The following is a 13955-nucleotide window of genomic DNA, read 5'->3' as shown; positions in this document are numbered from 1 at the left end:
TATGCTTAATTTCCCCAAGGAGAGGTCGATCAATGCGTCCCTCTCACGGAGAAAATCTACTCCCAGAATGCAGGCCACCTTCAATCCTTTAACAACGAGGAACGAGCTCACTATGGCTTCGCCCTCCTTACAAATCTCCACCTGCACCTGGTACTTAACTGATTGGCTCTGTGCACCAATGGCTCCAGACACCTTACAATTATTAACCGGGAAAGTCGGAATGCTATGTCCTTTTCCCAGTGCCTTAAATAACTCCATACTCATTACACTTACTGAGGCACCTGTGTCGATGATTATATTCACTGCAACAACATTGATTTTCGCCTCGATAATAGCTTGCACATTTTCGTTATTATCTTTCTTACATTCGTGTGGTTCGTTCAGTAGATCTTTATCCATACTGACACCATCGTTGTATCGCAGCATACGTGTCCCAGGTATATTATTATCACTCGTGTTGCTCTCACTCCATCGCTCGGCCATCGATGGAGAGCATATCGAGGCCGATTCTAGTTTGTTGAATTAGTTGCTTGTGAAGTACTTGGAAGGCTATTGTCCGCGACCTCCACTATATGTACACTCTGATTTGTCGGCCGCCACGGCTGCGCAATAGGCGCGTTTTGCGGCAGTGGTCTATTGTTGTCATACCGGTCATTACCCGGTCGCTCTGGGCTTCTTCGCTGATTTTGCTGCCAATTTCGATTACTATCACTATAATTGCTCTGCCACTGACCTTGCGCATTTTTCCAGCGGTTGGTCCCTGACATTCCAGATTCGTACCGGTCGTCAAATCGACGCCTTTTGTTATAAGTTGTTTGTCCATACCCGTTCTGGCCTCTACCATTACTACCATTTTGCTAATGTTCTTGCCGCTTGTTACCACCCCCACCATTTCCCTGGTTGTGGTTTTGTGCACTACTATTTCTGTCCTGTTTACATCCTGACCCATTATTCCGCGAGGGATCACACGCTGATTTTGCGTCTTCCTGTATCAAGTCTATAGAATCTAGAACAGACAGGAAGTTTTCCATATCGCTTTCTGGTACGTGTATTAATTTCTCTTTGATATGAATGGGTAAATGTGATTTTAGTAGTCTTATTATGTCTCTTGGTGATATAGGCTCGTCCCAGTAGCGTGTTTTGTTTATATATTTTTCAAAATACCGTCTCAAATTCCCGAGACGAGGTGAGTACGGTTCGGGATTATATACTTCTTTTCTTAGCCGCTCTTGTATACAAGGCGACCAATATTTCGATAGAAATCCCCTTTCGAACTGTTCATATGTCATGCAGCTGTCTGCTACTTGTGTAGCCCACAACGCTGCATCACCTTGAATGTACGACATTACGTACTGAATTTTCTGTGTTTCGTTCCACACACTGGGCAAGATATTTGTAAAGCTTTTTATGAATACTACTGGGTGTACTGATTTCCGTTCAGTAGTAAACGTTTGAAATTGTCTATTTTTGATTAAACTTTCTTCCACTAATATTTTTGAACTACATGGTTTTGCTCCTTGGACATATGCTGTGTGCTCCGAACCGAAGCTACAGCTCTTCGCATTATCGACTACAGATTCCCCGTTGTTGCATCGCGTATAAGTTTGTGCGTTGCCAAAACCATGGGCTGTTGGCGACAGAGGTTCCTGTTCCAAATGTTTTCTGCTTTGTGCTAAACCCTTCTCCAGGTCGGATATCCGTTTGTTCATATTCACTTGCCACTGCGGAATATCCTCACTGAGTATTTGTTTGATGGTTTGCACGTCGTTCTGTACCTGACTATTCACTGCGGTACTGAACGATTCGGAGCCTCTATTTGCTATGGCTGCTTGTACTTTGGAATTAATGTTCTTGTCAATCTCACACTGCTTCACTTCTAGCCATGAGTTGAATTCTGTTTCAATTTTAGTTGCTTGTTCGTTCCACTTCTGCTCTACAAGCAGCGTGGAATCTATTTCTAGCTTTTCTACTCGATTGGCTAATACACCTATTTCGTCTACCCTGTTAGTGTTTGCTACTTGCAGGTTGTTGACCTGTTCAGTCAGCTCCTGCACGGCCTTAGGTATCGACTCATAATTCTGTTTCATATCTGCAATCTCTTTTTTCATGTTTTCTAACGATTGCACAAGTTGCTGGTCCCGCTCAGCTTGCCGGCGATCTCGCTCAGCTTGCTGGGCAAGGAAACTTTCTGTTAACTGGCGATCTCGCTCAGCTTGCTGGGCAAGTAAATTTTCTGCTAGCCTACGATCTCGCTCAGCTTGCTGGCGGTCTCGCTCGACTTGCTGTTGCGCAAATTCTGCCTGGTAATTCAGCACGCGCTCTAATATAGCCTGAAGCGAATACCCACCAGGCAGATTACCACTCTCTGGTTCCTGCTTTTCTGGTGGTGGTACAACTTCTTTCTCTACATCCCCTTGAGGACTAGTGGGCGGTGGCACCACTTCCTGTGCCCCTGCCCCCACATTCTCACATGGTATATCCTCAAAGAGAGTACTAGTACTACTTGAGGTACCCGGTTCCACATTTCCTGCACTAACTAATTGTTGTTCCTCAGTATCCATATTGCTCGGACGTTGACTACGCAACTTAACCATATTCATAAATTGCTTACTAAACCACAAAGTCTGACAGTTTTTCCCCTTGCACACAATATACGTTAATTTATCTACACTAACTGCACACTAAAAATTACTATCTACCATCAACTTTGTCCTGTCACAAACACTAACATCAAACTACGCACAATATGCACACCACTAGCGAAATGAGATCACTTCACTGTAGCTCGACTTCTACAAACAGGACAACTACACTGTAGTCTTACCTTTAGTTTATCTTATCTCGGGGTTCGGCTGCCCCCGGATTACGTAGTCCTTACAGCTTCTCAGTACTATCAGGATCGTCTTCTCAGACTCGTTTGCAGTAGTACGTTTTGTCATGAAAGAGTGTTTACACATTCATTAATACATAGCATTGATCATGATATACATACATACATTTATCACTAAATACTTATATATCTCCACATATATAACAATCAACACTGAAAGAAAAATACATAAAATTTTATATTTGTGGCCACTGCAAATTCGGGCCCCACGTTGGGCGCCAGTTTCACGTACAACTCTCTCGCGGATGGTAAAATTGTTGCTCTTTGGTTTATTTATTCTCTTTGTAACAACACATTTACGAAAAGAGTTACGTGCAATACTTTTAGCAATGCTGTGCTTTGCTTTTCTTTATCATCATTACTTTTTAGCGGAATAAAATGTATATATGGAAGTCTTATTGTTCTGTATCTGGCCTACAATTTAAGGAACGATTTTTCGTAACTGCAACTCATGCTAAGAATCAATATATCTTCCCTACTTCATAGTGATTAAGAGTTGAAATTACCTTGTTATGAACAATGATGTTACAGTTCGTGTGATCGTTCAAAAACACAAGTTCGCAGTGGATTTTATTTCTCGTTAAAATGCTATTTCATACCACGACTAGCCCAAGAACATGAGACTCTCATTAAAAAATACGTTGTCACTATAAAGTTTGCCAGATCAGAACGGAGCACAGCAAGATTCCTATCAGATTCTGAAGGTACATTAAATTATTTGCACTGTAAATTATATCCTATCAGCAGCCCGCGTCAATCTGCAACACATCATAAAATCTGCTGATCTCCACTGCCAGTCTGGGAGCTGAAAGAAATAATAGTATTTTACTATTATTTTACCGCTTCCTTGCGGTATGCTCGACTATATTGTAAGTCGTTTAAATACGCCGCGGCAGCGGCTCTTCGTTCTCCACGCAGCTCAGCACCACAGATAATATTTATATAACTGAAAAATGTCTCAACAGGATGGGATAATATGCAAGCAAGCTTAACAATAAATAATACAAGTTTTCATTTAAACAAATCTATTAAAACCTTTAAATATCTCAGTGATTACAGACCTTTGTGAATTCACACGTAATGGCGTACATTGCTTAGTCTCGACAAAAGAATGCTACATTAGCGTTCTCTACGACAACAACAGGAGATCTTACTCGCACAACTTCCAAATTAAGACGACAAAGACATTCATATTCAACACGTATTATATACTAGTTCCTTTTTTAATCTCTGTTCAACATTTATCTTCTGTGTCGGATTTGTTACTCGCCGACGCAGACGTTTTCAGAAATAAATAATAAAAAAAATATATAATTGTATGCAATGACACAATATGATACATCTAATTCTCTAATTACTACATAATATATTGTTTTTGTTTCTCTAGACGTTACACGAGGGATGCAGTAAAGAAGGAATAGTGCATCGGAAAGGACATAGACGTATCCCAAAAGAGAATCCTGTTGTTTCCTTAGAAACGTTACTCTATTAAGAACGAGATGTCATAGATCCCATAGTATTTCATAGCGACACAATTTCTGTGTTATTTAGTCAATGTGAGGGAGCGAGGGATGCGTTAAAGGAGGAATAGTGCATCGGACAGGAGAAACTCGTGTCCCAAAAGAATATCCAGTCGTTTCCATAGAAATGTTACTCAATTTAGAAGGAGATGTCAAAGAACACATAGTATTTCATAGCGACGCAATTTCTGTGTTTATTCGTCAATGTGAGGGAGCGAGGGATGCAGTAAAGGAGGAATAGTGCATCGGACAGGAGAAACTCTTGTCCCAAAAGAATATCCTGTCGTTTCCATTTAAACGTTACTAAATTTATAAGGTGATGTCATAGAACCCATAGTATTTCATAGCGACGCAATTTCTGTGTTAATTCGTCAATGTGAGGGAGCGAGGGATGCAGTAAAGGACGAATAGCGCATGGGACCGGAGAAACTCGTGTCCCAAAGGAATATCCAGTCGTTTCCATAGAAACGTTACTCAATTTAGAAGGAGATGACATAGAACCAATAGTATTTCATAGCGACGCAATTTCTGTGTTAATTCGTCAATGTGAGGGAGCGAGGGATGCAGTAAAGAAGGAATAGTGCATCGGAAAGGACATAGTCGTATCCCAAAAGAGAATCCTGATATTTCCTTAGAAACGTTACTCTATTAAGAAGGAGATGTCATAGAACCCATAGTATTTCATAGCGACACAATTTCTGTGTTAATTAGTTAATGTGAGGGAGCGAGGGATACGTTAAAGGAGGAATAGTGCATCGGACAGGAGAAACTCGTGTCCCAAAAGAATATCCAGTCGTCTCCAAAGAAACGTTACTCAATTTAGAAGGAGATGTCATAGAACCCATAGCATTTCATAGCGACGCAATTTTTGTGTTAATTTGTCAATGTGAGGGAGCGAGAGATGCGTTAACGGAGGAATAGTGCATCGGACACTAGAAACTCGGGTCCCAAAAGAATATCCATTCGTTTCCATAGAAATGTTCCTCAATGTAGAAGGAGATGTCATAGAACCCATAGTATTTCATAGCGACGCAATTTCTGTGTTAATTCGTCGATGTGAAGGAGCGAGGGATGCAGTGAAGAAGGAATAGTGCATCGGAAAGGAGATAGTCGTATCCCAAAAGAGAATCCTGTAGTTTCGTTAGAAACGTTACTCTATTAAGAAGGCGATGTCACAGAACACATACTAGTTCATAGCGACACAATTTCTGTGTTAATTAGTCAATGTGAGGGAGCGAGGGATGCAGTAAAGGACAAATAGCGCATCGGACAGGAGAAACTCGTGTCCCAAAAGAATATCCAGTCGTTTCCATAGAAACGTTACTCAATTTAGAAGCAGATGTCATAGAACCCATAGTATTTCATAGCGACGCAATTTCAGTGTTAATTCGTCAATGTGAGGGAGCGAGGGATGCGTTAAAGGAGGAATAGTGCATCGGACAGGAGAAACTCGTGTCCCAAAAGAATATCCAGTCTTTTCCATAGAAACGTTACTCAATCTAGAAGTAGATGTCATAGAACGCCTAGTATTTCATAGCGACGAAATTTTTGTGTTAATTCGTCAATGTGAGGGAGGGAGTAATGCAGTAAAGGAGGAATAGTGCATCAGACAGGTGAAACTCGTGTCCTAAAAGAATATCCAGTCGTTTCCATAGAAACGTTACTCAATTTAGAAGGAGATGTCATAGAACCCATAGTATTTTATAGCGACACAATTTCTGAGTTAATTAGTCAATGTGTGGGAGCGAAGGATGCAGTAAAGAAGGAATAGTGCATCGGACAGGTGAAACTCGTGTCCCGAAAAAATATCCAGTCGTTTCCATAGAAACGTTACTCAATTTAGAAGGAGATGTCATAGAACCAATAGTATTTCATAGCGACGCAATTTCTGTGTTAATTCGTCAATGTGAGGGAGCGAGGGATGCAGTAAAGAAGGAATAGTGCATCGGAAAGGACATAATCGTATCCCAAAACAGAATCCTGATGTTTCCTTAGAAACGTTACTCTATTAAGAAGGAGATGTCATAGAACCCATAGTATTTCATAGCGACACAATTTCTGTGTTAATTAATCAATGTGAGGGAGCGAAGGATACGTTAAAGGAGGAATAGTGCATCGGACAGGAGAAACTCGTGTCCCAAAAGAATATCCAGTCGTCTCCAAAGAAACGTTACTCAATTTAGAAGGAGATGTCATAGAACCCATAGTATTTCATTGCGACGCAATTTCTGTGTTAATTCGTCAATGTGAGGGAGCGAGGGATGCAGTAAAGAAGGAATAGTGCAAAGGACAGGAGAATCTCGTGTCCCAAGAGAATATCCAGTCGTTTCCATAGAAACGTTACTCAATTTAGAAGGAGATGCATAGATCCCATTGTATTTCATAGCGTCGCAATTTCTGTGTTAATTCGTCAATGTGAGGGAGCGAGGGATGCAGTAAAGAAGGAATAGTGCATCGGAAAGGACATAGTCGTATCCCAAAAGAGAATCCTGTTGTTTCCTTAGAAACGTTACTCTATTAAGAAGGAGATGTCATAGAACACATAGTATTTCATAGCGACACAATTTCCGTGTCAATTAGTCAATGTGAGGGAGCGAGGGATGCAGTAAAGAAGGAATTGTGCAACGGACAGGAGAAACTCGTGTCCCAAAAGAATACCCATTCGTTTCCATAGAAACGTTACTCAATTTAGAAGGAGATGTCATACAACCCATAGCATTTCATAGCGACGCAATTTTTGTGTTAATTTGTCAATGTGAGGGAGCGAGAGATGCGTTAAAGGAGGAATAGTGCATCGGACACTAGAAACTCGTGTCCCAAAAGAATATCCATTCGTTTCCATAGAAATGCTCTTCAATGTAGAAGGAGAAGTCATAGAACCCATAGTATTTCATAGCGACGCAATTTCTGTGTTAATTCGTCGATGTGAAGGAGCGAGGGATGCAGTAAAGAAGGAATAGTGCACCGGAAAGTAGATAGTCGTATCCCAAAAGAGAATCCTGTTGTTTCGTTAGAAACGTTACTCTATTAAGAAGGAGATGTCACAGAACACATAGTAGTTCATAGCGACACAATTTCTGTGTTAATTAGTCAATGTGAGGGAGCGAGGGATGCAGTAAAGAAGGAATAGTGCATCGGAAAGGACATAGTCGTATCCCAAAAGAGAATCCTGTTGTTTCCTTACAAACGTTACTCTTTTAAGAAGGAGATGTCATAGAACCCATAGGATATCATAGCGACACAATTACTGTGTTAGTTAGTCAATGTGAGGGAGCGAGCGATGCGTTAAAGGAGGAATAGTCCATCGGACAGGAGAAACTCGTGTCCCAAAAAATATCCAGTCGTTTCCATAGAAACGTCACTCAATTTAGAAGGAGATGTCATAGAACACATAGTATTTCATAGCGACGCAATTTCTGTGTTTATTCGTCAATGTGAGGGAGCGAGGGATGCAGTAAAGAAGGAATAGTGCATCGAAAAGGACATAGTCATATCCCAAAAGACAATCCTGTTGTTTGCTTAGAAACGTTACTCTTTTAAGAAGGAGATGTCATAGAACACATAGTATTTCATAGCGACACAATTTCCGTGTCAATTAGTCAATGTGAGGGAGCGAGGGATGCAGTAAAGAACGAATTGTGCAACGGACAGGAGAAACTCGTGTCCCAAAAGAACATCCAGTCGTTTCCATAGAAACGTTACTCAATTTAGTAGGAGATGTCATAGAACCCATAGTATTACATAGCGACGCAATTTCTGTGTTAATTGGACTATGTGAGGGAGCGAGGGATGCAGTAAAGAAGGCATGGTGCATCGGAAAGGACATAGTCGTATCCCAAAAGAGAATCCTGTTGTTTCCTTACAAACGTTACTCTTTTAAGAAGGAGATGTCATAGAACCCATAGGATATCATAGGGACACAATTACTGTGTTAGTTAGTCAATGTGAGGGAGCGAGCGATGCGTTAAAGGAGGAATAGTGCATCGGACAGGAGAAACTCGTGTCCCAAAAGAATATCCAGTCGTTTCCATAGAAACGTTACTCAATTTAGAAGGAGATGTCATAGAACACATAGTATTTCATAGCGACGCAATTTCTGTGTTTATTCGTCAATGTGAGGGAGCGAGGGATGCAGTAAAGAAGGAATAGTGCATCGAAAAGGACATAGTCATATCCCAAAAGACAATCCTGTTGTTTGCTTAGAAACGTTACTCTTTTAAGAAGGAGATGTCATAGAACACATAGTATTTCATTGCGACGCAATTTCTGTGTTAATTAGTCAATGTGAGGGAGCGAGGGATGCGTCAAAGGAGGAATAGTGCATCGGACAGGAGAAACTCGTGTCACAAAAGAATATCCAGTCGTTTCCATAGAAACGTTACTCAATTTAGAAGCAGATGTCATAGAACCCATAGTATTTCATAGCGACGCAATTTCAGTGTTAATTCGTCAATGTGAGGGAGCGAGGGATGCGTTAAAGGAGGAATAGTGCATCGGACAGGAGAAACTCGTGTCACAAAAGAATATCCAGTCGTCTCCATAGAAACGTTACTCAATTTAGAAGGAGATGTCATAGAACCCATAGTATTCCATAGCGACGCAATTTCTGTGTTAATTCGTCAATGTGAGGGAGCGAGGGATGCAGTAAAGAAGGAATAGTGCATCGGAGAGCAGAAACTCGTGTCCCAAAAGAATATCCAGTCGTTTCCATAGAAACGTTACTCAATTTAGAAGGAGATGTCATAGAACCCATAGTATTTTATAGCGACATAATTTCTGTGTTAATTAGTCAATGTGAGGGAGCGAGGGATGCATTAAAGAATGAATAGTGCATCGGACAGGTGAAACTCGTGTCCCAAAAGAATATCCAGTCGTTTCCATAGAAACGTTACTCAATTTAGAAGGAGATGTCATAGAACCAATAGTATTTCATAGCGACGCAATTTCCTTGTTAATTAGTCAATGTGAGGGAGCGAGGGATGCAGTAAAGAAGGAATAGTGCATCGGACAGGAGAAACTTGTGTCCCAAAAGAATATCCAGTCGTTTCCATAGAAACGTTACTCAATTTAGAAGGAGATGTCATAGAGCCCATAGTATTTCATAGCGACGCAATTTCCTTGTTAAGTAGTCAATGTGAGCGAGCGAGGGATGCAGTAAAGAAGGAATAGTGCATCGGACAGGAGAAACTCGTGTCCCAAAAGAATATCCTGTCGTTGCCATAGAAACGTTACTCAATTTAGAAGGAGATGTCATAGAACCCATAGTATATCATAGCGACGCAGTTTCTGTGTTAATTCCTCAAAGTGAGAGAACGAGGGATGCAGTAAAGAAGGAATAGTGCATCGGAAAGGACATAGTCGTATTCCAAAAGAGAATCCTCTTGTTTCCTTAGAAGCGTTACTCTATTAAGAAGGAGATGTCATAGAATACATAGTATTTAATAGCGACACAATTTCTGTGTTAATTGGTCAATGTGAGGGAGCGAGGGATGCGATAAGGAGGAATAGTGCATCGGACAGGAGAAACTCGTGTCCTAAAAGAATATTAAGTCGTTTCCATAGAAACGTTACTGAATTTAGAAGGAGATGTCATAGAACACATAGTATTTCATAGCGGCGCAATTTCTGTGTTAATTCGTCAATGTGAGGGAGCGACGGATGCTGCAAAGAAGGAATAGTGCATTGGACAGGAGAAATTCATGTCGCAAAAGAATATCCAGTCGTTTCCATAGAAACGTTACTCAATTTAGAAGGAGATGTCATAGAACCCATAGTATTTCATAGCGACGCAATTTCTGTGTTAATTCGGCATTGTGAGGGAGCGAGGGATGCAGTCAAGAAGGAATAGTGCATCGGACAGGAGAAGCTCGTGTCCCAAAAGAATATCCAGTCGTTTCCATAGAAACGTTACTCAATTTAGAAGGAGATGTCATAGAACCCATAGTATTTCATAGCGACGCAATTTCCTTGTTAGTTAGTCATGGTGAAGGAGCGAGGGATGCAGTAAAGAAGGAATAATGCATCGGACTGGAGAAACTCATGTCCCAAAAGAATATCCTGTCGTTTCCATAGAAACGTTACTCAGTTTAGAAGGAGATGTCATAGAACCCATAGTATTTCATAGCGACGCAATTTCTGTGTGAATTCGTCAATGTGAGGGAGCGAGGGATGCTTTAAAGAAGGAATAGTGCATCGGAAAGGACATAATCGTATCCCAAAAGAGAATCCTGTTGTTCCCTTAGAAACGTTACTCTATTAAGAAGGAGATGTCATAGAACCCATAGTATTTCATAGCGACACAATTTCTGTGTTAATTAGTCAATGTGAGGGAGCGAGGGATGCATTAAAGGAGCAATAGTGCATCGGACAGGAGACACTCGTGTCCCAAGAGAATATCCAGTCGTTTCCATAGAACCGTTACTCAATTTAGAAGGAGATGTCATAGAACCCATAGTATTACATAGCGACGCAATTTCTGTGTTAATTCGACTATGTGAGGGACCGAGGGATGCAGTAAAGAAGGCATGGTGCATCGGAAAGGACATAGTCGTATCCCAAAAGAGAATCCTGTTGTTTCCTTACAAACGTTACTCTTTTAAGAAGGAGATGTCATAGAACCCATAGGATATCATAGCGACACAATTACTGTGTTAGTTAGTCAATGTGAGGGAGCGAGCGATGCGTTAAAGGAGGAATAGTCCATCGGACAGGAGTAACTCGTGTCCCAAAAGAATATCCAGTCGTTTCCATAGAAACGTTACTCTATTTGGAAGGAGATGTCATAGAACACATAGTATTTCATAGCGACGCAATTTCAGTGTTTATTCGTCAATGTGAGGGAGCGAGGGATGCAGTAAAGGAGGAATAGTGCATCGGACAGGAGAAACTCTTGTCCTAAAAGAATATCCTGTCGTTTCCATTTAAACGTTACTAAATTTATAAGGTGATGTCATAGAACCCATAGTATTTCATAGCGACGCAATTTCTGTGTTAATTCGTCAATGTGAGGGAGGGAGGGATGCAGTAAAGGACAAATAGCGCATCGGACAGGAGAAAGTCGTGTCCCAAAAGAATATCCAGTCGTTTCCATAGAAACGTTACTCAATTTAGAAGCAGATGTCATAGAACCCATAGTATTTCATAGCGACGCAATTTCAGTGTTAATTCGTCAATGTGAGGGAGCGACGGATGCGTTAAAGGACCAATAGTGCATCGGACAGAAGAAACTCGTGTCCCGAAAGAATATCCAGTACTTTCCATAGAAACGTTACTCAATCTAGAAGTAGATGTCATAGAAACCATAGTATTTCGTAGCGACGAAATTTTTGTGTTAATTCGTCAATGTGAGGGAGGGAGTAATGCAGTAAAAGAGAAATAGTGCATCAGACAGGTGAAACTCGTGTCCCAAAAGAATATCCAGTCGTTTCCATAGAAACGTTACTCAATTTAGAAGGAGATGTCATAGAACCCATAGTATTTTATAGCGACACAATTTCTGAGTTAATTAGTCAATGTGAGGGAGCGAGGGATGCAGTAAAGAAGGAATAGTGCATCGGACAGGAGAATCTCGTGTCCCAAAAGAATATCCAGTCGTTTCCATAGAAACGTTACACAATTTAGAAGGAGATGCATAGATCCCATTGTATTTCATAGCGTCGCAATTTCTGTGTTAATTCGTCAATGTGAGGGAGCGAGGGATGCAGTAAAGAAGGAATAGTGCATCGGAAAGGACATAGTCGTACCCCAAAAGAGAATCCTGTTGTTTCCTTAGAAACGTTACTCTATTAAGAAGGAGATGTCATAGAACACATAGTATTTCATAGCGACACAATTTCCGTGTCAATTAGTCAATGTGAGGGAGCGAGGGATGCAGTAAAGAAGGAATAGTGCAACGGACAGGACAAACTCGTGTCCCAAAAGAATATCCTTTCGTTTCCATAGAAACGTTACTCAATTTAGAAGGAGAAGTCATAGAACCCATAGTATTTCATAGCGACGCAATTTCTGTGTTAATTCATCGATGTGAAGGAGCGAGGGATGCAGTAAAGAAGGAATAGTGCATCGGAAAGGAGATAGTCGTATCCCAAAAGAGAATCCTGTTGTTTCGTTAGAAACGTTACTCTATTAAGAAGGAGATGTCACAGAACACATTGTAGTTCATAGCGACACAATTTCTGTGTTAATTAGTCAATGTGAGGGAGCGAGGGATGCAGTAAAGAAGGAATAGTGCATCGGACAGGAGAAACTCGTGTCACAAAAGAACATCCAGTCGTTTCCATAGAAACGTTACTCAATTTAGTAGGAGATGTCATAGAACCCATAGTATTACATAGCGACGCAATTTCTGTGTTAATTCGACTATGTGAGGGAGCGAGGGATGCAGTAAAGAAGGCATGGTGAATCGGAAAGGACATAGTCGTATCCCAAAAGAGAATCCTGTTGTTTCCTTACAAACGTTACTCTTTTAAGAAGGAGATGTCATAGAACCCATACGATATCATAGCGACACAATTACTGTGTTAGTTAGTCAATGTGAGGGAGCGAGCGATGCGTTAAAGGAGGAATAGTGCATCGGACAGGAGAAACTCGTGTCCCAAAAGAATATCCAGTCGTTTCCATAGAAACGTTACTCAATTTAGAAGGAGATGTCATAGAACACATAGTATTTCATAGCGACGCAATTTCTGTGTTTATTCGTCAATGTGAGGGAGCGAGGGATGCAGTAAAGGAGGAATAGTGCATCGGACAGGAGAAACTCTTGTCCCAAAAGAATATGCTGTCGTTTCCATTTAAACGTTACTAAATTTAGAAGGTGATGTCATAGAACCCATAGTATTTCATAGCGACGCAATTTCTGTGTTAATTCGTCAATGTGAGGGAGCGAGGGATGCAGTAAAGGACGAATAGCGCATCGGACAGGAGAAACTCGTGTCGCAAAAGAATATCCAGTCGTTTCCATAGAAACGTTACTCAATTTAGGAGCAGATGTCATAGAACCCATAGTATTTCATAGCGACGTAATTTCAGTGTTAATTCGTCAATGTGAGGGAGCGAGGGATGCGTTAAAGGAGGAATAGTGCATCGGACAGGAGAAACTCGTGTCAAAAAAAAATATCAAGTCTTTTCCATAGAAACGTTACTCAATCTAGGAGTAGATGTCATAGAAAACATAGTATTTCATAGCGACGCAATTTTTGTGTTAATTCGTCAATGTGAGGGAGGGAGTAATGCAGTAAAGGAGGAATAGTGCATCAGACAGGTGAAACTCGTGTCCCAAAAGAATATCCAGTCGTTTCCATAGAAACGTTACTCAATTTAGAAGGAGATGTCATAGAACCCATAGCAATTCATAGCCACGCAATTTCTGTGTTAATTCGTCAATGTGAGGGAGCGAGGGATGCAGTAAAGAAGGAATAGTGCATCGGACAGGAGAAACTCGTGTCCCAAAAGAGTATCCTGTTGTTTCCATAGAAACGTTACTCAATTTAGAAGGAGATGTCATAGAACCCATAGTATTTCATAGCGACGCAATTTCCTTGTTAATT

General features: G+C 40.9%; 1 protein-coding gene across 1 annotated transcript; it reads right to left on the bottom strand.

Moving 5' to 3' along the window:
- Nucleotides 1-857: 857 nt before the first annotated feature.
- LOC124796212 (uncharacterized abhydrolase domain-containing protein DDB_G0269086-like) lies at nucleotides 858-2561 on the bottom strand. Its single transcript, XM_047260303.1, has 2 exons — nucleotides 1865-2561; nucleotides 858-1006 (listed from the first exon to the last, which is right to left on the bottom strand). The coding sequence occupies exons 1-2, from the start codon at nucleotides 2559-2561 to the stop codon at nucleotides 858-860; spliced, it is 846 nt and encodes a 281-aa protein (XP_047116259.1).
- Nucleotides 2562-13955: the final 11394 nt, after the last annotated feature.

Source organism: Schistocerca piceifrons, chromosome 4 (genome assembly GCF_021461385.2).
Source record: "Schistocerca piceifrons isolate TAMUIC-IGC-003096 chromosome 4, iqSchPice1.1, whole genome shotgun sequence".
NCBI classification, from domain to species: Eukaryota; Metazoa; Arthropoda; class Insecta; order Orthoptera; family Acrididae; genus Schistocerca; species Schistocerca piceifrons.
The sequence above is the reverse complement of the archived record's forward strand: the minus strand, read 5'-3'. Positions and strand labels throughout refer to the sequence as shown.

Coding starts and splice junctions, on each gene's coding strand:
- LOC124796212 (XM_047260303.1), bottom strand. CDS start 2,561: ATGGATACTGAGGAACAACAATTAGTTAGTGCAGGAAATGTGGAACCG. Junction 1,007..1,864: donor ATGGCTAGAAGTGAAGCAGT/GTGAGATTGACA, acceptor TGTCTGTTCTAG/ATTCTATAGACTTGATACAG.